The 27,306-nt window shown below is 41.6% G+C and overlaps 1 protein-coding gene across 2 annotated transcripts in view; it reads left to right on the top strand.

Moving 5' to 3' along the window:
* LOC116331685 (netrin-G2) overlaps positions 1 to 27,306 on the top strand; it is a 73,449-nt gene that overhangs the window by 24,726 nt on the left and 21,417 nt on the right. For both annotated transcript variants that reach the window (XM_031754434.2, XM_031754433.2), the window contains exons 4-5: positions 15,943 to 16,121; positions 17,245 to 17,274. In XM_031754434.2, the coding sequence (XP_031610294.1) occupies positions 15,943 to 16,121; positions 17,245 to 17,274 (209 nt within the window). The remainder of the gene's footprint in view (positions 1 to 15,942; positions 16,122 to 17,244; positions 17,275 to 27,306) is intronic.

Here is a 27,306-nt window from a genome sequence, read left to right on the forward strand (position 1 = left end):
TGAGAGGGGAATCTCTTGATACCACAAGCGTGCTTTAAAGCTGAAAAGCATGCTGGGAATTGTAAGTGGGAGAACATGAGGTAGAGGGGGGGTGTCCTTGGAAAGATGGCTTGTTCTCAGTCGGCCACATTAATTAGCATCGCATTATTACAGACGTGGCGTGCTCAAAAGCACACAGCGTCTTCGCTCCTGGAAGGCGTCTGTCATTACTAACATGTAGACAGGTACCGGTAAACAACTCGTCAACTGGCGCCTCAACGTGAGAGACAGACAATGTGTGTTTGTCTGCGAGGAACACAACGGCTCACACTGTGATCAGCCGCCGTTTGATGTCGGAGACTTTCGCTCTTACAGCAGCATCGTCCCATCATGTGCCGTGGAGTCTCAAAGTTTTCAAACCAGCAAAACAAGGCAGCAGAAAAAAAAGAGACTAGAGAATAAGGAAAATATTGAGTTGTAACAGCTATTAATGATAATTAACACCTTCCACAAAAGTCAGGCCAATACTGTTGATCACATTAAGTGATTAAGTGAGAACATCCATTCATTTTCTTAATTGCTTATTCAGTTCAGGGTCTCGAGGGGAGGATGGAGCCGGTCTCAGTTGTTACAGGCTGAAAGGAGGGGACACACATGCTGGACAGGTTGTCTATTGCAGGGTTTGGGAAAATCCATTGTATAGAAATAGACTCTTTTTTTTTTTTTACCTGAAATGGCTCTAAACCACTACCTCCGGACCTTTCAGCTGTACTGCAGTCTGCAAATTTTCGTCTTCTCAATAATTCTCAGCACTTTTCTGACTTTTTTTGTCATCTGCTGAAGACTCATCTTTATCTGCTGATGTAGCCCAGGCAAAAACTCTATAACAAGATATTGTTCTGTCAACTGTGCTTTTCAAGGTCAAGAACTTGCTGCAACTTCCTACTATGGTAGTGAAGGAGTACAGTTTAGTAAATAGCTCAGTTTACTGACCAGTTTCTCATATATTCCTTGTAAGTTTTAATTAGCTGCTAAATACACGAAGAATAAAGAATTAACACCTTTTTGTCATTTATCACTTTATGAAAAAGCTAAATTATTAATCATAACCTCAGTTTAGTTGGCTGTGTACTTTTGTGTTTCTCAGCTAACCAGCAATCGGATATTAAGTCTCCAAAAATAAATGAGAGAATATTAACAAAGTTATTTATGCTGCATAGTGTATTAGGGTTAATTAATGCAGTCGGTACTAAAAGCGACAAATAAACACAAGCTTCTTTCAGCTACTCTCTCGATTTGGCTAAGAGTTTTACACCAAATTCTCTTCCTGACGTAACAGTACCAAGGAGTCTTCCCAGTCTCAGTTAAGGAATCTTTCACGTGCTCGGCAAATGGGTTAACCTGTACTCTACGTACCCACGGATCAATAAGTAAATAACAGCCTGAGAAGCAAGACTGGGTAAGAACAGAACTGATTTATGCTTAAAGCCAAAGCAATTAGTCATGACTAAATATATGCTTAAAGTTTAAAAGCAACATTAACAGATTAAATTTTAAAAGATTAAAGTAATAGATTAGACAGTTGTTGTAATTGACAGCTAGAAAAAAGTACAGCATTCATAAAGCACTTGATATGGTTTATTTCTAATCATATCTCTATTAATAAGAATCTTATTATAATGATTGTAGGAAGTGTATGCATTCATTTCTGGCTCTCTTCCACAGAGTCTTATAACCCGTCCCCCTCCGCTCACACCCTACCGGTCGTGGCAGATGACTGCCCTCCCTGAGCCTGGTTTTGCTAGAGGTTATTTCCTGTTAAAAGACAGTTTTTCCTCCCCACTGTTGCCAAATTCTTGTTGACAGGGAATTGTCTGATTTTGGGGGTTTTCTCTGTATTATTGTAGCATCTTTACAATATAAAGCACCTTTAGAGACTACTATTGGGATTTGGGCCTACATAAATCAAATTGAACTGAAAGTTTTCTGGTGATTATCGCCACCCGTATATATCATTCTGTTATGTTATGTGTTTGTAAACAACCCAGTTTTTGTCATCTGGCTATGTACAGTTAGCTAGCAAAACCCTAACTCCATCAGTAGGGTTTAGGGTGGGGTTTCTGTCAGCATTAATAATAGGAAAAAGTCACCTGTGGATCTTTCAGTGCTACTAACTCATGGAGAGTTGCAAGGTTGGTCAAAGAGGTGTTGTTGGTTAAAAGAGTCGTAACAGCAAACGTGACTCCTCCCCCAACTTTAACAAATCGTGTTTTCAGGGGTGTTCGGGTCTTATTAAGAGAACCCATGCGGGCTCCCCTGTAGTTTGTACGCTCCTCCCCATCCCTTTCAATTTTTCATACAAAGTCATCCCCACCACACAAGTTTTCCCTGCCATCCTCACATATTTCACCTGAAGTGACAAGAGGAGGACTGATCAGTGAATTCACCTGCTCCAAGTGAATCTTTGAGGTCTTTATTATGCTTATGAATAGAAAATACTGTGCCCTTCGATAAAAACGCCTTCATGTTAAACCTCCTTAAAGCAGAGTTCATTCCATTTATTGCAAAATTATGCTGAGAATTTGCCTCAAAAGAGCATCATTATGTATATAGTTTAAATATGACTGTAATTTCATTCAATTCATTTTTTTCCTCCAGTAATTCATTTATAGAGAGATTATTAAGCAGAATATAACAATTACTGAATAAGCGACACAGTTTCTGCCACTGCTTAGAGTGCTATTAAACACTGTCCTTTCTTCTTCTTCTTTTTTTAACAAGGACCCCCAAGTTTTACTCTTTGTGCTAATTGTCTTGCTAACTGCACTGGTGGGGTTTTGAAGCTCTGCTTTCCTATTTCCCCTTTCTCCTCCTCTGTTCCTCTCTCCTCATCTCCTCTGGCCTGCGGCTTGGGTAGCTCTCCTCTTGCTATGACTAATGATGTTCTTTCAGTCTCAAGGTTTTAGCAGGATAATTATATTAACCCTTGTCCTCTGGATGATCCCAGCTCAGCTCCTCTTCCCCAGGCATCCTCCCCTCCACGGTCTCACCGGAATTAGACTTTAACACATATGCACACACACGCGCGCACAGAAACACAAATTGCGCTGTAATACAAAAACCCTTTGCATTTGCGCGTGTATGTTTGTGTCTGGTGTGTACGCACATGTTCAAGTTTTAGTGACTTTTGGGAGACTTTTTGCAAACTAGTTTGTTTTTTTGGTTTTTTTGCTTAAATGAAAGGACATGCATCTAACAAAAAGAAAGCATGTACAGTAAAGTAATTAGATGAGTGGCTAAACACGGGTAAAAGCCTGCGGGTGTAGGTTTGCAAATGTGTTTGCACAATGCTAATTTCTGAAAACAGATTTGTAAGTGCATTCATGGTTCAAGTTTCAAGTTCATACAGCGGGTATATGCCATCAGAGAGAAGAGATCCACATACGCTGAGTTTTGTGATATACACAACAGCTTAAAAAGCCTAAAAAACAACTTAAAGATCCTGCAAAGATCTATATCGCCCTTAGGGGTTTCAGGACTCTGTGGGGGACCACACAACAGGAAGAACCTTGCATATTGTCCCGGAGTTTCTGTTTCTTCATCACTTTTTCACCCCCCCGCCTCCCCACAAACGTACACACACCCAGCTGCCTCCCTTCATCTATTAGGTCATCTTCCTTGTTTATATCTTAAATAAAGAAGGATGTATAACGACTCCTTCCCTCCAGCTCACACCCAATTTCCTCTCTCCCCAGGTGTTAGTCTTTGCTGTAGTGTTCATTAAAACACATTCAGCAGCAGTAAGGACTCTGCAGGGAGGCTGCACTCTAATATCCAGCACAGTCACACGGCGAGCTCAAGACAACCGGGGGCCGGCTGGAGCAAAAGGCTGGACTCTCTCTTTAGTGAAAGAGGGCTTAAGATGCAGTGACATGTCTGCCTCAGTACGACAGTGTCAGCCAGCCTGCATCATTCATGCTGCATCATGCATCATGAATATTACAATGCTGGCATGCAGGCTCTTAAATTACCACCTGCCAAGTGCCAAATGCCAGTAAAATATGTCTTGTGTGTACGAATTAATAAGGGTCACCCATCACAGTGGTCACTGACTTTTGAGGGTGCATCTATTCATGGGTGATAACATTCAGCATATGTTATTTATAGTGCAATAACTTTTCATCAGAATCATGTAGAGACGGCCAAACAAAGAAAACAAAACAAAAAAGAAAGTAAAAACGCCGATGTGGGGCTTTCTCATTTGTCTCTATACTAAACACAGAGATTAGTTTACCTGTATATAAAAGTGTGTACACACTGCATGAGAAGTTTTCTTATTATTTTTGACGCAGAATCAAAAAATCAAAGGTTCTACTCAGCAGCTTCAAATACAAATGCTATTAATGACTCTTAATGATGTCACATATTTTAAGCTTTTTTAATGGTATCATTTTGATTTATTGTCTTAAGGGATTGATCAGTCTGCACGGTTGGTTGATGGTTCTCATCTCAGGGTGTCAGGCTTGACTGTTCGGTCACACGTCCCATGGCGCTGCACTAAAAAACACAAGGTTTTCTTTTTCATCAGTGCCGTCACACACTGGCCCAACTGGTCACGGCGGGTGTCTGCCTCTCTCTCTGAGCCTGGTCATTTCTGAGGTTTCTTTCTGTTAAAAGGGGTTTTTTCCTTTCCGCTGTCGCCAAGTCCTTGCTTGTTGATTGTTGAGGTTTCCTCTCTATTATTATATAAAAGGCCTTAAGGCGACCACTCTTGTGATTTGGTGTTGTAGAAATTGAACTGAACTGAATTCAATTAAGCAGTTTAAGGGCTGGCAGTGGAGTGACAACTTCATCAGCCAGGACACTGCAGTTCCTGTTAGGAGCTTTGCATTTTAAAACTTTGGTTCACTTCTGATTCTGCTTTTGCTTTCTCTTGTTCAGGTGCTTTGTGAGGTTTAGGAAAAGATTGTTGAGTTAAGACATTTCTGTCCACAACATTAACCTTACGTGACTGAAAAGAAGCTCACGTATACCAGTGCATTTAAATCTGATGTCAAGCGGATGTGTTAGAAGATAGATTTATCTCGGTGTTGCCATTGTAAGGTTTCAAGGTGTGTCATGATACCAGTGCCTATGAAAACATCTGCAAGACACTGACAGATTTGACAAAGCGGCAGTATTTGATGCCTGGTGAATGACTGATGTATTTAGGGCAGAGGCAGGCAAAACATGAAGGTGTCAAAACTGCCAGAAATTATTATGAATGTAGTAAGGAAAACCAAAAACAATTATTTTTATCTTCTTTTCCCTTCACCACACAATTTTCTTCATTCATTAACAAAAAGGGGGCCAAAGTTTAATTTAAATGAAATTTTGAAAAAAATACAAAGGAAAAACCAGCACACCAGCATCAGCAACTTTAATTTGTTTCCTCACTTGCTCTTTACTCCATATCCCCTGGATATCTACATCCCACTTATAGAAGCTCCATGGGGACGCTGCTCCTGTTTTGGAGCTATGGATGTAGTCTATAGTCTGCTATATTAGTAGCTTTACTAACACTTTTTTTTTCTCCTAATATGCAAAATCAAAAGCTCGAAACGATTGCATACAGGCAACAAGGGGTTGCCAGGGTAACAACTAAGAGCCTGCACAGTTTATAGATGTACAGTATAATCAGTATTGCTTACATGCCCATTAAAGCAAACTGCATGTTAAAGAGGGGAACCTAACATTGGCAGCGTAAATGATTTTCTTACAGACCACAAATTTTAAGAAACCAGATCTCCTCCTGGAACCAGCTCTTAAAGAAAGTTATATATTCAGTGTTTAACTGAGTAAGAAAGTAATTTACAAATTGTGACCACATAAAGTATCAAAGGAAATAAAAAACAGCATATTAATTACCTCTGCAGAGTGAAAGGCCAGCTAAAATGGTAAACTTTGCACGGCTGGCATGAAACTCACACCTGAATTGTTCCAATGTGTAGCTCTGTCACTCCTGGCAGCCTCTGCTGCGCTCAGAGAAAAGTCCTCTGAGGTCCCGACTGGAGAACAGGATGTGCTAAGGCTCCATTATTTAGATGTTTGATGCTGTGCATATAGTACATACTTCAGAGAGCAGGTACCCCAAAGTGGAGCTGGAGTTAGACTGCTGTTCTTTACATGACCCAACCTGGCCAACTGCAGGGCTGCTCTCAGGTCCGAGCACCAGCTAGGGATGCATGCAATAGCCATTTACTGTATGCTGTGTTAATAATTTACATGCAGGCCTATTCCCAAGCAATCTCTCCCTGTCTAACTATCCCACTGTCTAGTGCATGATCACTTGTTTTTTTAAACTTAGAGCAAACTGTGCTAAAATAATGAATCACCCCACGAACGCACCAGGGAGGTCACACGTCCCAAAACACTCCATTGTAGAAACACACACAAACACACAGTGTACAAATTCACACAGGGTGTGGATTGCAAAGACAATCAAGGTCATTCCTTTGAATAATTTAAAGTGTCTTTTTGCCGGACTGTTCACTTCACTTTTTTCCCAGGGCCAAAAACATGCAGTGACCTCTCAACAGTGAACATATTTAGCAAGTGGTGCATGTGTGTGTGTGTGTGTGTGTGTTACAAAGAATGGTAGCCCATGAACACATAGTTCCCGAGGCCTTCCCCTTGTTCGAGTAGATGTTCTTTTTAAAAACGTTTCTACGAAAAAAATACAAGAACAAAACAAAAAGTTCAAACTGAAAAAATGGAAGGCAGGGAAGGAAGGATTGATTCCGAAAATATATCTAAGCATCTGTGATTTTTTTGCTGTCAACAGTTTACATTAGATAATGACCGATAAAGTGCTTGGGAGGAATAATTTGTTTAAAAAGATGTCATCAGCTCTGCTATTAATGTGAAAGAGTGGGAGGGACTGAGAGAAAACATGTGAAAGAACTGCTGTGGTTGTGAAAAGAGGCAAACTGTAATTCCTGCTCACCATCCAATAGCAGGGGTGGTCAGTTATAGATTACCTGTTTAGTCTGGAGCGAGAGTGGGAGTACACGTGAGTGGATGGATAGCTGAGAGGGAGGGAAAAAAAAGATGAGGTGCGGTAGAGAGGAGAGGGAACGTTTGAAGAAGATCGTGCTGCTACGGAAGGTTGCACTCGAGGAAAATCGATCCTCTCCCTTCAGAGAAAGAAATTTATGAAGCTGGAACATAAACGCAGTCATGTCCAATTAGCTGCTCTGAATTTACAAGCCGAGGCAGGGGAGGAAGTGGGAGGGGACGTGGTGATAAAGACTTCAGCAGAAGCCAATAAGGCGTGCTGTTGATCAATGATCTACGCTTCATGGAACTCCCACTCCATGCTCGGTTGCTTCCTCGTATGCTTGGGATGCACTGTGCCGTAGGACTTTCCTGCAGGCTGTCATCGTCTAGCCGGGGGAAGGATGTATACGACGTGTATGCAAATAAGTTTTTCCACAAAGTCATTGGTATTTAGAGCTAAACACAGCTGAATACAATCAAGAAAACAACCAACAGGAAGTAACAGTAGAGACAAGATACAAGGGACAGAAGTCTTGAAAATATAACAGGAAGTGAATACCTGAACCACTGAATAACTTAAAGGAAACAAACTGTAACAGAAAACAAGTGATAATACTTAATAAATAAATAAATGATATAAAGCACACCTAGCACAAGAAAGCCATGAAGATGTAAAAATGTTAAAATATATTCACATAAAATACGCTGATATCATTTTTTTTACAGTTAGCTGTTTTTGAAAAAAAGTCTAATCTACTAGTATTGATCAGGTTGCAAACAGTGTGTGCTGATTAAAAAGAACAGGTCTGCCCGTATCTGCCCATGTGAATGCAAACAGATTAGAAAAAGCACGTTTTTATGGATGTGATCATGATCAGAACTGTTTTAGAGAACTATGAAAAATCTGTGCTGTGCCCCAAATTTACATTTGATAAGGTTTTGGCATAAAACGTTTAATTAGTCAGTTAAATTTTGAAGGTACATCTATTAACTCTCCCTAAAAAAAATCATATTTCAATGATTTCATTCTTTGTTTGTTTTGTTTTTTTAAGTTGCTGAAGATGCCCTTCACTCTTCCGTTTTTATATTCAATCCAATCGGTCTTCCAAACTATTTGTGATCTAACAAAAAAATATATATTCAGAACATGTTTTGAACTCTGATTCAAGGGGCACAGGAAAAACAATTTGTAGACTCAAACCCATCAAATATGCATCATTCTGCACAGAGAAGGTCAAAAATTTAGACACAATTGGCAAAATCTAAATTACAAAAAAGTTTCTGGACCAAACTACGAGCTCAAAACCACAGAAACTGAATCGAATCTGTAAAAATCGGGTATTGTACACAAACTGCTGGACTATTGCATTCGTTATGATTATAGTGAACTTCTCTGCTGCTTTTATCAGCCCTGTCACAGAAATTGTGTTTATGTAATATCAGGATTACACTTTTTAATCAACATAATGAGGAAATCTGGCGAGCTGCAAACTAAATCTATCAGTTCACTGAAAATGTGTTTCATTTGTTGGATGCCAAAATATCCAACACTGCAATACAAACACAGTTTGAACAGTAGCATAAGTGTACCACGTAGTATAATTACACTGTTTTATGGGCACAGCACGTAAAACACTTGTTTGAGGTTCCTGAAATATGCTTTTCTTTCTACAATTTAGCTAGAACCACAATCATAATACAAATGTAATTTATTATAATAGTTAATACATATATCCATCTACCTCATTCCAGTGTGGTATATAAATAAACAGATTCATAAAGCAGTCAGTTTTGTCATTATACTAATATGATTCAGGTCTCTCTGGATGTTAAGGCTTTCTGTCTCTGGCAAACAGGCCCTGACACACAATGCCTATTAGCTTCACTCTCTACTATCACTACAGCAGGTTGTTTAGCCAGTTGTGAGTTTTCCGGTTTCCAGAGAGGGAATAGTTGCGAGTGTCAAGTGGGCCTTCTCAGTGACGGTTGATCGAACACAGAGTGGAGGAGGAGGGAGTCCTCCTGCTGGGTCAGAGCCGCATCAATGCGGTCTGTCATCACAGGTTAGAGCACGTCAATGCAGACCCTCCCTCTACTCCTCCTCCAACTCTCACCACTGTAGTCGGAGAGGCAGGCAGACTGTCAGGGCTTTGACACAACTGCCCTACTCCCTGCTGTACTGACTGCTCAGCCCCCCACATGGTCTAAATCCCCTCTATTTTCTCCTCAACCCACTCCTCTCAAACACATGTCCGCAACCCAATTTAGTCAATGCACTCTTCGGTGAACACTGATGCAGCTGGCTAAAAGGGGAACATACGTAAACTGACAGAAGGGGAAAGAGATGGAGGATAAAATGGGAAAACAGAGATCAAGAGCCAAAGGAAAGAGTGGAGGAGATGGAATTTTTTTTGTTTTGGGGGGGTGGGGGGTAGCAACACATACAGTGGGAGGAGAGTGCAAAACAGAAAATAGGAGAGAGGGAGTGATAGCGGTGTCCCTAGAGAGGAATAGAGGAATATGCTTCAACTACAGTAAAGAGACAGATAAAGCCCCATTAACTGCTGCTTCCAGCTGCTTTCTCAGGCTCTGCCACCACATGACTCCCCCTTGATGTTTGTTTATCTTTCGTCTTATTTATTCCCCTAATTGCTGCGTCTCTGCTGTCTAAAACAGGCAGTCTTCATATCATTAAATACAGTTGGCCGACATGACTTCAGACAGACACGCTGCAGGGAGAATGGACAAAGACAAAGTCAGACAGGGCTGGACACAGATGCATATAGAGAGATATAATAATTATATGGCCTATAATAACCACCAATCTACGATATACCTGAACCTGAAAATACCCTGCTCAAAAAAATTAAAGGCAAATCAGATCTCAATGGGAAAAGAAACACGTTGGATATCGACACTGATATGGACTGGGTAATGTGTTAGGAACCAAAGGATGCCACGTCGTCTGATGGAAATGAAAATTAGCAACCCACTGAGGCGGCAGGCTAGTCCATTTTACCGAAATGTTATAGTTTGTACAGCCCCCTCGTGCTCGTACGCATGTCTGACAATGTCAGGGCATGGTCCTAATGAGAAGACTGTTGGTCTTCTCCAGACCCTGCCAATACTCGTATTCCACCCAGCTCCACGGTGCTGAGGACATCCCTCAGGCAACATCATGACGTCTGCCTTTGATTGTTTGGTCAGAGACATTCCCTGCTGGTCATTTTGTAGCTCTGGCAGTGCTCATTCTGTTTATCCTTACACAAAAGCGCAGATAGTGGTCTTGCTGATGGGTTAATGACCTTCTACGGTCCTGTCCAGCTCTCCTAGAGAAAGTGTCTCTTGAAATCTCCTCCATTCTCTATGCTGGGAGACACCGCTGGCAATGGCACACATGCCATCCCGGAGGTGTTGGACAACATGTGCAACCTCTGTAGGGTCCAGGTATCGCCTCATGCTAGTGTAGGTTAAAGGAGTGTATGTAGATAGCTCCCATGATATCACATTAGCTGATATTTAATAACCCCAATTCTACAAAATAAGTTTAAATCCAACTAAATAGCTTTTCATTTCCTGTTTTCATGACCAGGATGTAGTTAGGTTGGGTTATTTGGAACTTTGGAGATATATTTATAAAAGGGATAGTCTGGACAAATAAGTGGACACATATGAATCAAAAGCTTAAACTCTGCTGTAATTATTTTATACTGTAGAGCTTACTGTATATAAATTGGATGAGTTTGTCACTAACAATTCAAACTGTAAAGCACCAATTTGCAGGAATCAAAGCACGCTAATTTGGAAAGCTAGTGCATCATGCATTTCAGGTGGTGCAGAAGAAGTCACAGCTAGTTCATCAAGCATTTTCTTAACTAAAACAGTGTCACACAGCCCATGGTTTGTTGGGCAATACATTTTCTGCTCACGGTGTGTTAACATCCTGCATCGGTCAGTGAACTTCACTTAACATAACTCCAATTTTGTTTATATCCTGTGTTTCTCACCAACAACAAGAGAAGTCTAAAAAAAAGTCTGTGTTTGTTCATGTTCATTAGTAAGCAGTCGTCTACTTTCTGCTTTAGCTGGCACACTGCTGCCTAAACTGGTGCATTATCGCCTCATGTAGGTCAGCAGAGTTGTGTAAAATTATTGGCAGAAATATGCATTATGTCACTCGTGTCCATGCATGTGTGTGAGAGAAAAACAAACATGCAAGGGATCACATAAGCGTCAAAGGAACCGAGACCACCTTTAAGGCAAAATATCCTTAGACCTGAAATCATGGAAGCTAATTAAATGTATGATTTCTTGTATAGACTGGAATTCATTTGCATTCTTTATTTTTCCCCTGTTCCTAGACACTCTTATCCCCCTGCTTTCTCTTGCCCTTCCCACTCTCCTCCTCCGCTCACCTTCTCTAATTTCATCTCCCCTCTCTCTCCCACTCCAAGCAAATAGACTGTTGTGATGGATCCAGCTGTCCCATCTTAACTTCCTTCAGCTCAGAGCTGATTCTCCCACTTTGATGACTTTGCAGCGAAGGCAGACATCTTGCACATTAACATATGATTGTGCCCATGTATTATTTGTGTGCGGGGGGACTGGAGACAGGGATCGGGAAAAATCCCAGTGCAAGCTGTCATCCGAAAGAGAGACAGAGAGAGCTACAGGAACACTGCACTTGAAAAGTCAAGAGTGTCAACATCATTCATGCGGAAAGAGTGCAAGGCTAGATGTACTCCGAGTCTTCCTGGGTTGTCCTGTGTGGAAGGAGTCAGGAAAGCAGGTCAAGGAGATGAAGCGTCTGAGAAAAAGTTTCAGCCTGCGAGACTCTGAGGCTTCCTGACTGCGAGTTAATTAACAGAAATTTGTTAAGATGAGAAAGCAAGTGATATTTCACAACTCGAAACACAGACCCACACAAACACACACACACAGGTTTTAGGATTTGTGCTGTCCAGCTAAGTGACAGAAAGAAGGCCATTTCTGATGGTATGAGGCCCGTAGGCCTGAAACTGCACAGCAGCATACCTAGAAACCGCTCGCTCTTCCTCAGCATTGTGTTTAATCTCCAGCTTCTAGGTTTTGGACTCAGCCCCGCTTACATTTTCAAGATGAGACAGATGAGATTTATCACTGAAGATACAGGAGATGAGAAGTAGTGATATGTTCGGCGCTGTCAGTCACTCAGCGGCGGCATTAGTCACCGCGCCTCAGCTTCTCTGATCTGTTGTCTGTCATCGACGCTCGCAGACAAATGCATCACACGAAGCAGAAACACACACACACACACACAAACGCGCACGCACACACTCGTCTGATTTGAAACACGTTCGCTCTCGCGCACGCACCGTTCTCTCCATGAAAAAGAGATGTTCAATTTCCGTCTTTGCTAAGTGGACAGCTCGTGTCCTTCAGGAAGCAGGCAGTAAACAAGGCCTTGTTGGTGGATGGATTCTCTGTGGCACATCCTGTCAGCTCCTCCAGTGATCGGAGAGAAACTGAGGTAATCTGCGCGACTCTGTGTGAGACTCATGGTGCAGATCAACTGTCTCGATTTCTTTCCGTTTTAAGTTTTAGTCATCATAATTCTGTCCCTGTCATATTTTGAAAGTTACCCACCCACCCAAAAAAAAAAAAAAAAAAAGAAATTGGATGCGAAAGGAAGATTGAAGTAGTCATCTCGTCAGAATACAGAGGCCATTCTTTGAATATTTGATGCAGACGGATAGGTGTTCACTCCAGTGGAACAAACTAGATTGGAGTCCAGTCGCTCATCTGGAAAAGGCTGTAATTTAAAGTCGTAGCTGCCGAGTGTCCTTAAGATCCTCATTTCCTTTTTTTGGCAGAACTTCAGCCTCTGGATCAGCCCACCTGGGCCCTGTCCTCTGCTGAGGTCAATTGCCCAGAGGTGCACACACACACACAACCACAGACGCACCTACGTTCAGATGCTTGAATTTCACCGGCACTAATTGCAAACAATAATTTGCTCAGAAATGACGGTCTCAGAAAGCAAGTGGATAAATAGATTATCAACAGTTGTGGCACCTTCAGTGTACTCTGATTTATTTTTTCTTTAAAGTCCAGACTTTGGTGGGGAGGGGTTTTAAGAGGGGAAAAACAACATTAACATATACTTTGACTCACAAATAAATAAGCTGATAAAATTACACTATGCAAATCTCATAGTACCATATCACTCAAATAGAGTACGCCACTCTCGGACTGCGGGCTTGCTTGTGGTTCGTAGAGCCTTTAGCTGTGTTTTATGGAACCACCTCCCAGTTTGACTTCGGCTGTATCAGATGGCTGCTCTTCCCTGAGTCTGAGGTTTCTTCCTGTTAAAGGGAGTTTTTCCTTCCCACTGTCACAAAGTGCTTGCTCATAGGGAGTTGTCTTATCGTTGGGTTTTTCTTTCTAGTATTGTAAACAAATGTTGTTGCAAATAAGTAAACTGAATTCAGTCATTGTTTTTGATTTTAATTAATTTTATCCATCCATCCATCCATTCGCCTCGCTTATCCTTTCCAGGGTGGGGCGCTGGAGCCTATCCCAGCTGTCAAACCCTGTCGCCAGTCTGTCATGAGGGCCAACACACAGGGACAGACAACCATTCACGCTCACAACTCACACCTAGTGACATTTGGATTATCCAATTAACCTATCAAACTGCATGTTTTGAGTTTTAATGCAAACTCCACACCCCGGCCTGATGGTTTGAACTCAGGATTAAACGGCAACAGTGCTAACCACCATGCCACCGATGCCTAATTAATTTTATGATTAAACTAATCAGCTGATCCCACTGTTACTATAGTTATATATTAATATTTGCAGTAATAATTTGTGTAATGATAGTAGCATAGTAATATCTTTACAATATGTTTCTAAGGATATTAAAAATATGGTAACATACTTTTGATTAAACACTTTCATGAGTGCATTATTTAAATTAAAAGGGGGTACTATATGTTAATTTTACAAACGTCATTGGCTACTAGCAGTCTAATACAGAGGGCCTAACATGAATGATGTCATGAAGTGAAGATCCACACACTCCAAATAACTTCTAAATAACATTAAAATTGTAAATAATGTTCAAATTCCCAATGAAAATATTAGTAACAATACAATAAATCCACATAGATGCTATTCTAACATTCAGTCTACCCTAGGTCTCACCAGTAGTTTGATATGCACCAGTGATCCATGTCAGACTACTGGCTACAGACTACTGATGCATATCAGATTACTATCAGTGATGCATCACTCTGTACTGGAATTCATTTAAATAGCAGTACAGTCCCACTGCTTTTTTTTTCTTTGTTTGTTTGTTCGTTTTTTAAATTGCCTGGCAGTGGTTTTGTGCAGGTATCAGGTGTGGTGTATGGGGGTCCTTAACAGAGCAAACCTAGGTGATCTGTATTTTATCTAGGTGTGCTCTAACACTATAGAAATCATTGGTAATTAATACTGAAATACCTTCAGGCATTATGTTCCATAAAGGGCTCCCTTGTTTCAAGACAATACAGTAAAAAATGTTATGTTTGTTGTTGTGATTTGTGTGTTTGCTACCTGAAAACCCTTGTAAAGTTCTGTAAAAGTTCTGATGACTGAGGGCTGCTAAACGCTACCAGCTTCTATTTGATTTCATGTTACTATTATGGTAAAGGACCTTTACCCAGTCACTACTATTTTGTTTTGTTATCATTTTCATATTATTTTCTTCTGTCTGTTTTAGTGCTTATCCTGTTAGTGTGATTGAGACGTTTGATACTTTTATACTGAGAGTAATCACAAAATTTTAAAAAGGGATTTGTTAATTTTATCCAGCTATTACACTGATGTGCTGGCAGATTATCCCATTGTTACCAACATATTAAAAATACTACTACGATCACTGTTCATTTATATGTTTAAATCTGAAAAAAATGTAAAAACAAAAACAAAAAAACCCCATCATATCAGTCAGTTACTTCTCTATTTCATATACTATTATACTACTGGCTATTACCATCATATTAATCCTGAGATGTCCTGTAAAGTGGTAGTATTAATAAATATTGTACAATAAGTGTGACAAAAGGCTAATAAAATTTCCAGGAGTACAGATCAACCTTTTTAAGTTCCCCCACAAGCCAAATATATTTAGTTTAATATTATGTGATTAAAAGAAAAATCTCACACATGATTTCTTGCACCCAAAAAATTTGAAATAATGTGATGAGTAGATTATCAAAATAGCTGCTGATTTATTTTCTATCATCTGACAAACTGGTGAATTAAGTGTTTTTGACTCAGTTGGGACTTTTGTTACTCGGCAAGGTTTTTTTAAGCAGTTTAATTCATTGCTGTCACTTTAGACAGTCAGTGTGAGTACAGCTGCCAGTAAAATACAAAAAAACAGAATCAGATGGACTGGCAACTGTACAAACTTTACCAGCAAACATCAAAATAGAAATGGGCGCTGAAGTTCTGCCAGTACCCTCTGAGAAAGCACTCAATACATTTGAGAGCAAAAACAGAGTTAACGTAATAAACCTATCACAGTGACAAGTCTCAAGGGCATCGCGATTTTTTAACTATGATTCTGTTCGTCTCGTTTGCTTGGTACAAGTGCGCCAGCGAGGCCACGCTTAGTTGACTCTTTGTGACACGCATGCTGTAATTTAGAGTATTCGCTAAACAATTAAACACAAGAACATGAAGTGTGCGGCGTGTCTGTGCACAGGGAACTCAGCGGTCTACAGCTGCACTTTGGTGAACATTAAAAATGTTCCTTTAATACAGAGTATGATTAACACTGCGACTGTAACCTGGGTGTGATTACAGCTTATTCCCGCAGCTTTGTACACAGTCAGCTCTCACACATCACATGAACATTTTGTCTTACGGGTGTCCGTTCTATTTCTGTTTAAGGTGTAAGTGTAACCTCCACGCCTCCCAGTGCCTGCCAGATGAGGATGGCGGGAACCTCCAGTGCCAGTGTGAACACAACACCACAGGCCAGGACTGCCAGCGCTGCAAGAAGGGCTTCAAAGCCAAGTCCTGGAAAGCAGGTTCCTACCTGCCGGCACCCAACGGAACCCCCAACACGTGTAAGAAATAACATCACTGACTCTTTTTAATAACACCTATCAGCCTTCTTTATTATAATAGAGCTGCACAACTCTAAGACTACTTTTTGCGGAAGTGATGGATCATGACACATTTTGTCTTACAATGAATATAAACTGAGCAATCTGAACCGTGGCCTCCATCGTTGCCGACTTATGAAAGAGGTTTTCTATCACTCTGACGTCCTGCATGAAAGCAGGCTGGAAAAGAAAGGAAAGGCTGAAGGGTGAAGAGGCTGAGTTGTCGTCACCTCTGTGCAGAGAGCACATCAGAGCCGTGTCATGACGTGGGAGTGTGTGGGGAGGAAATCCTCTCAGAGTATAGCCAGCTACAGTAGCTAGACATGATAAAATAATAATCTAGGGCAGCCCCTCCCTAGTTTTTCTCCTTCCAAACAGACACTGAGACACTTAGGAGCACGAGAGACGCACACAGAAACCCACAACTGCACACCTGTACTTGTGCACTCACACACACACAAGCACACTGCAGAGAATGCCTCTATTGTTAGCCTTTTGTTTTAAATCTGCCTGACATTTCCGACCCAGTTCTAATGGTACCGACGCAACTCCCGAGCCCATCGCCCATTTTTTCCTTTTTTTTTTAAACTCCTGAATCCCATTAGTGGAATTTTAAAAATTCAAATGTTTGCAGCTCGCTCCGTCGAAATGCTACACAAAACGGCCACGGCTCACGAAAGAGCCTCTACAGATTGCATTATGCATGCTCGGGCTAGGCTAACTGTTAGTACAGTCTCGGGAAAAAAAATATGCAAGAGAGGCAAAAGTTTTGATGCGGGTGTAGCAAAGTGGTAGCGCTCTCTTAAAGCATCCATATATGATGAGCGCCCGTGAATGTGGGGATTAGAGAGAGAGCAGCGAGATAAAATTAGGAAGAATGGAGGAGGCGGCGCAGGTTCAGTAATTACTTCAGGACTTTGAGAGGTAGTCCAAAACAAGCCTTTATTTTTGCAGAGCAGCTCTTTAGCTCTCTCTGCCACCTGAGTCTGATGAATGAGGCAGAGTCAAGTCTTTAGGCAAACTGAATGCATAAATAAACAAGCTCTCATCTCATATCCTCTTCCCTTTTCTTATTCTCTTTCAGGTACAATTGCTGGTTCCCCCTCTGGTTCTAGTAAGTAATAATGCAAAGCGAAGCAGAAGAAGTGCTCTTCCACTCTGCTTCTCTCCCTGTCTCGTCCCCGTCCCCTTTTTGTTGCAATTTTTTAACCCCACACCTCGCCATCTGGATCTCCTAAACCCCACCCTGCTCTCTCTCTTTGTGATGTTCAGCTGGCTCTCAACTCAGTCATTCCTCTCTCCCCCCCCCCTGCATCTCCTCTCCTCACTTGCTGCAGCTCGAGCCCCGCGTGCTTCATTATTAATAGGCCTCTCTGTCGCCCATGTCCTTTCATCCCAACACATCACACTAACCTGCACAGGAGGATTTCTTCCACAGTTCTGCTGTTTTTTTTATTTAGACTAAAGACAGTTCTGTTGATGGATTGAAGAAAAGGGCGATGAGAGAGGGCTGAGTGAGAGAACGGCGGGTGGATGGAGCAGAAAAGGGAGCTGAGCGAGGGAGAGAGAGAACGAAAAGGGAGAGAAGGATGTGGGCATATGTTAGTGTGTTGTAATGCAGTGTGATTCCGGGTGAGGAGCGTGGGGAGGCAGGAATAAAAGGGAATTTGATTAGGGATTCTCTCTGTGGAGAGACTCGCAGCCTCCGAGCTGTTAGACAGAAACGATCGGCAAAGTGGCAACATCAACCCTGACAGCACTGGGCTTTTCTCCACATGGCCCAACAGTAAAGGCTGATGCATGGATAGACTGAGCAATTGGACTGCACTGCAGAAGCCTTCTTTTTTAAATGGTCTCCTCTGACAGTTAGACACAACTGTGTGGTTATTTAGAGAATGAAAAGAAAAAAATCGGTGTTATTTATCAAAGAAAATAATGATTCTAGCTAATGGGATGATTACAGGTTCGGTTTTCCAGTTTTAGCCTACCCACGCATTTAGCTTCTGTTTATTAATGGAGATCTGTACTTGTTGTTGCCAAATAGCCACAACAGGAACTTCATCTAGGACGTTTACCACTCCCAAAGCTGATGACGGGACAGAGGTGAAAGCTGGAGTTGAAGCTAAGGGTGAAACTGAAGGTGAGGGTGGGCCCGAGGGCGACATGGAAACAACCACAACCATCTCTGAAGCTGAACGGTCCCCCGCTGTTACCCACAAACCACTTGGAGGCCTTCAGGAAGGTGCGACAAAGTAGATTAGGAATAGGTAGACTGAAAGTAGATGGTTTATACTTTTTCTGTATGTCCTCAATATGATGCAAAAGCAGTTCTGATGAGCAACGTGCCTCTGTGGTGTTAATGCTCGGCCTGTCTCTGATGGTAATGTTAGAAGCTGGTTGTCTTATCTTGAGAGCAAGGTCATCAAGGTCATTCAGAGTTTAGTTATTCAGATTGAATGATTTTTGAGCAGTCCGGGATGGATGTGAACATTTCGGTCAGCCGCCTCGATATACCGTACGGTAAAGTGGCCTGTAAAGCGCGGCTTGCTTTCATACTAAATTAAATCCTGCTATTTTGGTAAGCAGCAGACCTCTCATGTTGTACCAGAAAAGCACTTAGAAAGTGGGAGGAGCTGTGATAGGTTTTTTTTGGTCTTAAGGAAATCCATTAAGAGCATGTTTTGGACAGCGCAGCAGTTTTGTTGTTTGGCTGACGACAGGAACTCAAAGAACCCACTCATTTGCTTTGATTTAGGTGAGCCTGACAGGAGCTTTAACATTACATAAACAGGACTACAACCCTCAGAGAGCCTTTTAAAGTCCTGTTTGAAGGACACAAACTTTACAGAATATCTCACGTAGACTTTTACATTTACTCATAATGCTAAAATTTAAGCAATACAATGCATTCCCAGTGGGGCCTCAACCTACAGCTTCTTTTATTCTTTTTATTATCAGAGACTTCATTCTTTTTCTTTCATTAATCAAACAAAACCCAAAATACTGAATTAACGATGGCAGAAATGTAAAAAAAAATCTACAGTTGTTTTGCAATTCAATTCAATTCAATTCAATTTTATTTATATAGCGCCAAATCACAACAAAAGTCGCCTCAAGGCGCTTTATATTGTACAGTAGATAGCACAATAATAAATACAATTAAAAATAATTGCTACACTGAAAAAAAACACTGAACTGAGGGAATGAACCAGTGTTGTCAGTGTGTTGTTTTAAGGACTTTGTTTGTAGCAGCCTGTTGCAAGAACATAAAACGTGATGTAATACACGGTGGAGGCTGTGTCATGATTTGGGGCTGCAGTGAAGTCAGAGGTGTTGAAGATCTTGTCAATAATGGTGGAATTATGAATGCAAAATACTATCAGCTTGTGATCCACCATGCAAAACAATCCTGAAAAAGTTCCTAATATCAAAGACTGAGGAGTGCCTCGAGGTTTAATACATAAAAGTTGTTTCTGCTTAACTTCTATCGGTACACACCAGATATAAATCTACAATATGCACCAATATTAAAAAATATACAACATTGCTCTGGTACACCAACGTGAAAGATCATCCTATTGTAGAACTGTATTCTTGCCTATTTTTAATCTCAGCTTTAAAGAAATGTATTTGGCTTGAATCTGACCCCGATGTGAGCAAACCTTTTTTATCTGTGTGTGTGTGTGTGTGTGTGTGTGTGTGTGCGCGCGCGCGTGTGTAAGTGCGTGTGAATATGTGTTTGTGAGCAGGTGTGTTTAGATTTATGGCGAGCATATGGTGCAGTTCAGTAAAACCCATAAATCATCTTCATCCCCTCCTTCACCTCCCAGGGATCTCAGGTCTTTGGTTCCATTCTCACAGAGTGTCCGCCACTACTGTTTGTACATGCACACACACACTGATACACACACACACACACACACACACACACACACACACACACACACACACACACACACACACACACAGGTTTTATCATATCATGTAACTGAAGGTCCTGACTTTAATATCTAGATCACATAACACCATTAGTCTTGAATAATACAGCACAAACTGTTATTTCATTTATCTTATTTAAGTGTTTCTTAAGAACCTTTTTAAAACCTCCAGGTTAGAAGTAACAATACATACTTTAACTTTTTCCCACTTATAATGTTTGATTTTTTTTATATCCACATAAAAAGGCGGTTATATAAACAATATTTTCAATACTATTACCATTTCCAGGAATATAAAAATGAAAATCCAGGCTTAGTTATTCATTGATTTTGATGTAAAATCAAACAATGATAAGTTGTATTTTTAATGTGTTCTGTGCTTCCCGAGCAGATGTACCTTTTAAAAAACATCACAGCAGCTTATGCTTGGACAGGATGTCATAGTAGTCGCAGCCTTTGTCGTGCCTCTGCCCCAGTTAAGTCAGTGAGCATGCTCAGATAAGGATTAGCGATGCATTGGCAAGAGGCTCTGATCCACTGAGCCCGTTGCCTATTGGTCAGCTAGACAGATGGGTGTTTGGTGAGTGGGGAGGGCTGGTCGGAGAAACCAAAATCCCCAAACCCTGTCGTACATCTACCTATCCAGACGCATGACCCCTCGTGACCCATGACTTCATCGTTTATCCAAAACCAGATCCTCTGGGCTGAAAAAGAACCATACAAGCATAACAAGTCACATGCTGAAAACGCACATGCAGATGACCATGTGCGCACACACACACACACACACACACACATTGATGATGCATTACTCTCCTGAATTACTTGCATTTTTTGAAAAGATTGAACTTGGCCTCGGTCTCGGAGAGATTGGATCATGTCTGGAAAATCATGTGACATATTAATAACATCCATGCGCTCTGCTACCGTCAGGTGTTCTGGCAAAATGTTAACCGCCTATGAATCCCAATGTATTCATTAGTGTGACTCTAAATCAATGTTTAACACTCCGGTAATAAATGATGAGAATGCTAAGACTGACAGGTGGCATTAAAAATTATTGTTATACTTTTTTCCCGGGCTACATTAATTGAAGTGACAAATGATCTCATTACATGCAAATGCATAAAAATGCCAGTGCGCGCCAGCAGACACTACATGCTCGCTTCAGCACGTGCGCTGAGGCGAGGTGTGTGCATGGATGAGTGTGTCATGGGACAGTTAGTGAGTCCATTTGCGCAGACAGACAGGCACATATTAAGGGATTTAAAAATGAATCAGCTTAGACTGCCAATGCATTATGTGTGAGAGTGGTGGCACTGTTGCATGGCTGGAAATGATACAAAGACTTCTTTTTTTATTTTTAACCCTTTTTCTGTATATACAGAGTCTATTACATTCCACAGCTCTGTTTCTGGGGTTGGAAAATCACATTTCAGCTCTCTAAACCCCCATTATTTCGATACAAGTGAAGGTAGGCGCTATAGTGTGAGACCCACTTAATGTAGTTTAGTTTCGATTGCAGTAGTGTGATATTAGGATTGATAGCTATGTGAGTGTGATGGTTAAAATGCCTTCCTTTACATCTGATTCAGAGTTTACAAAACCCTCATACTCGAAATCCACTGCTAGCCCGAGTTTAAAACCTACCAGATTCCTCTTCTCCATTCCTTTCCTGGTTCTGCTTTCAAACTTCTGTGGAGCTGGACAGCCTACTGTCCTTCCAGAAATAGATTTGTTACATTGTTGCACCAATGTAGAATGAGTTTAATGATGTATTTTTCACCAAGCATCTTACAAAGAAGCTTTGATCTTGTGCTCATCATACAGGAAGTTTAAAGTATCCGACTGTCCTGGATCTGTAAGGGGAATAATCAGCATAATTTCCTGTATTTACATGTATTACATTCTACAAACACACAATAAGCCCAGAGACAGACTGGCGACCTGTCCAGGGGTGTATCCGCCTCTTGTCCCGTGGCAGCTGGGATAGGCTCCAATCCCCACCCCCCCACATGAACCTGAACTGGATAAGCGGAGAAAATGAATGGATGGATGGATGGCTCAATGGAAACATACACAATATATGTCTTAATTAAATTATTATAAATAAATCAACTGCAAAATAAATATATTAACGATGCAATAAACTGAAGTGTAGAGGAACCGCGCAGCTAGTATTACAACTCAGTTATTCTCTCTCATTAACTGCTTATTGATAATTCACTTAAGTGGAAAATAGCATGACGATCAGCCCGGACATCTCTGCGGTTTCCATGCAGTTTCGTATAATTAGATTATGTGGCAGTCTGGTGCACCTCTGTGCAGCTGTGTTACATTTATAGTGATCCAGCAACTGATTTGTAGCTGTTTTGAAGGTGAGAGATAAGCGTTGCCATTATTTGTCATTGTTTTCGTCTGACGACAAAGCTGAGTGTGTGCAAACACATACGGACACATCCATGTAAGTGCAAAGAAAACGGCGTAATACACTTTGACAAACACTGTGTGATTTCATTTTACAACCGCATTAACAATAGTCACACCTTTGAGCAGTCACAGCGTTTTCCAGAAAGGACACAATTTCCAGCACCGAAAGGGTTTGTGGAACAGCTTTTTGAGTTTAGCCTGTCTCAGCAGTGTGAAATCGCACTTTCATTGCGGGTTCTCACTTCCGTTTGTGTATGAACGTGCGCATACTTTTGTGTGTGAGTGTGTGTGCGCGTATATGTGCTCATTTGAAGGGAAAAAAAGGGGGGGAGCGCTAGGCTTTCTTTGGATAAACAATCTGAGGCAGCATCTCTTATGCTAATGCCGTAGCCTGCACATTCCTCATTGCATTTACATTCTCCGTCCTCATGCAACTGATGTAACAGACAGCAGAGCTCCACCAGCAGAAACCCGAGTTACAGAGAGCTCAGCCCCGCTAACACACAATGTGTTACCCACCAGCGCTGCGCCTAAGCCTCTACTGATACCCACGGGAGAATCTGACACACTTCATATTACAACAAAGGTTCACCCTCCGTCACCATCCTCTCTGCCAGAGCAGCGCAGAGTTCCCCTGACACCAGAGGAGTTTACGCCTTCAGAAACAATCCCCAAACACTCGCATCTGTCGCATCTAGTCCTGAAGAACTCTGCACATGGCTCAGTGGTCGATCGACATCGCCACCACCGACACAAGATCACAGAGGAGCCCGATGTCCATCTGCTGACACACCATCACACGAGCTGTGTTAAAGCTGGGGATAAATGCTCAGAGCTAAGGCACAGTAAGACATAGACAGCAGTAGATACACAGTAGAATAGAGGCCCACAGAAATGAGAGTAATCTCATTTAGAATGAGATCGTTTTACAGCCAGCGTGATGGGGTTTACAGGGTGTCGAAGTCTTTTAAAATGGGCAATTTTCAGGCCTAACATGCTTTTATACACAAGCTACCATCACTTTTACGTGGCTCACCATTATATCATATGTCTGAAGCCTTGCTCAGTTTAGGTGCTGACAGTGAAATCGACTTAATGTGGGTGAATGAGCGCGTGAGAGGCTACAGAAAGAAACAGAAAGTTGGATTAGTTCGGCCGACATCGTCTTTGCATCATTTAAAGTCACAGAGAGAACCCCAGAGCATCAGAGGATCGGAGACCGAGACTGAGCCCAAATTTATGTGAACTCACTGCAGCAGATTTGTCTTTAAAAAGACTGCCGGAAGCGTTGTGCGAAGTGCCGAGATGAAAACGATCCCGTGTCGTTTGGGGTCATTTTCTGCTGGTTTTGGCAGAGTGTCAACCTGCCGGTGAGGAAGCAAATGAAGAGCTCCATCACTGTCACGGTTTACTAAGCCCAACTGACTCTTACACACGCCCTTCTTTCAGTCAGCGCGGAGCAAAGGGGGAACACCGAAGGCTCCGGCTGCCAGCGTCTCCTGTCAGATGGTTGGAGCTGAGCTGATTGAGATTAATGCCAAGAATGGTTCGGATCACTCCTACCCCCCCAAGGCAGCGCGGGTTACTGAGATTAAATGCGTTTATGCTCACCGCTGTGCTACATCAGCCGGTTGAAACAACTGTGATTCAGAATCCTGCTTTCCCACAAGAGAGTTCATCAGCCAGTGTGTGCGCTCTCTCTCACTCGCTCACACAGCTGTGACAGATGTGGGGCCAGAGTAGGACATGAGTAGAGGTAGGCAGGGGTTACTATGATGAGATGTAATGATGGCGCAGTGCCAGTTGTGTGAAACGGTGCCGGGTGCTCTGAGAACAGCTGCTGGCGTCCCATCTCCCTGGAGGCCCTGGGAGAGGGAGGGATGAAGAGGAGGAGCGATGTGGGCGGGAGATTGCCTGAAGGGGGATGCTCCGCAGGGGAGCGGGGGACGCTTGCAGGATGCCCCTCTCTCTGGGCAAGAACAACTGGAGACGTACAGTGCTTGCACGAAAAACACCTCAAGGGGGGGGACACAGATGGAGGCATGCAGGAGAACTGTATTCTCTAGTGGTCTAGTAATCATTAGTCCCTCAATGACGTGCACGGTGTGGTCACGTTATTGGCTATCTGTATTTTTAACCATCTCTGTGGTGGATTTTTTTTTTCATTTATTTTTCATTTATTGAACTGTGCTGCTCTGTGGTGCAGTTAACGGAAAAGGTGTAAGCCGGAGGAGGTTTGATCCACAAACTGAACTAGTTTTATGTCTCTCTTCTCTAGCCCTAAAAACTTGAAGCAAAGGATTCTGGGTATGGCATAAAGCCCTCTGGGAAAGCGGAACATACAAAGGAAAAAGCTCGAAAAAGGAAAAGCACGAGCGAGTGACAATTATAAATGCAGCAAAAGTGGAATGTGTCTCTGGTATTGATTTGAGATGTTTTGTGTGACTGTGGCAACAGAGAGCACGTTAAATCTAAAAAACAAGGAAATCCACCCATAAGAAGCATTTGCTCCGATATCCATAGCGTCTCATGAATATTCATAGTTCTAGTTTAATATGATAAAAAGACAACAAGAGCAGAGGTGGATCATCCTCCTCCATTATGCGAGGGAACAAAGTGAACGAGTGCAAAAGCAGTCAGAACATTTCATGACATTCAGATAAAAGGAAGTGCATGTCATTTCTTTCACACCCAGAGTGAAAATGTAGCGATGAAGGAGTTTCTCAAGCCTCTCTGACTCTCACAGCTTTTTCCCAAGCCCAGGGCTGAGGCCCCTGATGGGCCAATCCGCTATCTGACAGAGAGAAAGGCAGAGAAGAGGAAAACAAGGTCTCGGAGGAAGAGGGGAAAGCAGGCAGACGATATCAGAAATCTTTACCCACTGCAGTATCAGCCTAATTATAAAGCTCTTATTGTTCAGGTTGTTGAGGATAGGTGCCTGTAAAATAGCTTAACAAGAATGGGCATCCTGTGAGGTAACTGTGTTTGCGGCATGCCAGTCTCCCACAAGTCTGTTCATGAGACACAAAGCAACAACCTCCTCTGAGCATAGGCAGAAAAGGGAGGAAGAGGAGGAGGAAAGAGAGAGAATATGTGAAAAGACAGGTATTTCTTTAACTAAGTGGAGTAGATTACTGGATTTCTTTGAGTGTTCGGTTTTGTGATAGAAATGTGACAGCTCATGATTCTTAACTGAAGCAGAAATATATCTAAATGTCTCTCCTCGCTGACAGACTGTCATTAAGCTTATCCAAAATGTTGGCTCCAGTACATTTATTTGAGTTTAGGCTTAAAAAGAAACACAATTTAAACCCAAATGCATTATGCAATTAAACAGATTAACTAGCGCTTGCTTAAATTTAAACCCAAATCCAGAGGCATTATGCAAGCAAAAACAGATTAACTGGAAAAAGACTTTCGGCTTGCTTAAATTTACTCAAAGTATTCAAATACTGTAATGTACTTTTGAGTTATATAAATAAAACTGAATTTAAGTGAACATGTTTGTTACATTATGTTTAGATTTAGGTTGCATTTGATTTAATATAGAAGGCTGATTCAGTAAAAAGTGTTGTTGGTAGGTTTCTGACGATTATTGTGTTAACAGAGACTGAAGTAATGATGAAACTCTTTATTTCAATCAGCTGGGAGTTTGCCCAAAAATACCTGCACACCCTGTGGGAGGTGTTGCGGGAGTATGGGGTGTCTGGCCCACTACTTACAGGCCATATACACGACAGGTGCATTGGCTGCCCTTTGAAAACTTCTGCAACATGTTAATTAAAACTCAGGAAGTCTCCAAATCTGAGGCCATTTTGAACAAGTTCGGGGGGTGCCCCAAGTGGAGGAGTTCAAGTATCTCGGGGTCTTGTTTGATTTGTACTACTTGATGAGTGTTTGTATTCCCGACCCTCACCGATCTTCATCAGTTTATATCGGCCATTCGAAAGGAGCCAGTTGAGGTGGTTGACAAGGATTATGTGAGGTGGGAAAAACTGTGTAAATCTGTGAAAGATATTTGCCATCGTGTTGTTTCTATGGATGATGGCTATGTTTAGATTTGGTTGATTTTTTTAATATGCTGAGTTGTTGGTAGGTTTCTGACGATTATTGTGTTAACAGAGACTGAAGTAATGATGAAAGAAAAAGGTTGCACACCAGATAGATGTTATTTATGGTTAAAACTTCAGTCACTCATGAACAAGTTTGTTTATTTGATTATATGGTCTTCACAGTTTATATATTTGACATGTGAAAAATGTGCTAATCTGTGAAAGATATTTGCCAAGTTCTGACTGGATATTTTTGAAACATTTCAGGATAGATGTTATTTATGGTTAGCTTCAGTCTCATGCTTTGTTTGTGTGTGTGTGTGTTGTGTGTGTGTGTGTGTGTGTGTGTGTGTGTGTGTGTGTGTGTGTGTGTGTGTGTGTGTGTGTGTGTGTGAGAATGTATGGACATTAACTATATACCTGATGAAGGTCAACCAGACCAAAGCCTTGTGGTTAATGAGACAGTGTGTGGTAGTTATATTTAAATTTTAAAAGAACGTCGTTAAAATGAACATTTAGGTAGCTTTGTTGGACTTTTCAAAAGTGAAATATAGATTAGGTTTCACAGACTGATAAGATAAGACTGTGTTTTTATTGGGTCCTGTGGATTTAATCCCATTGGAAAAGTAAATGAAAACTAACTCAGGCTGATTTTACACTGGGACAGTACAAAAGATGGACGTAGCTAGGAAGACGTCACTCCATTTATTTGTGTCCCGTTTTGAA

This window comes from Oreochromis aureus, linkage group 7 (assembly GCF_013358895.1).
Source record: "Oreochromis aureus strain Israel breed Guangdong linkage group 7, ZZ_aureus, whole genome shotgun sequence".
Lineage (NCBI taxonomy): Eukaryota > Metazoa > Chordata > Actinopteri > Cichliformes > Cichlidae > Oreochromis > Oreochromis aureus.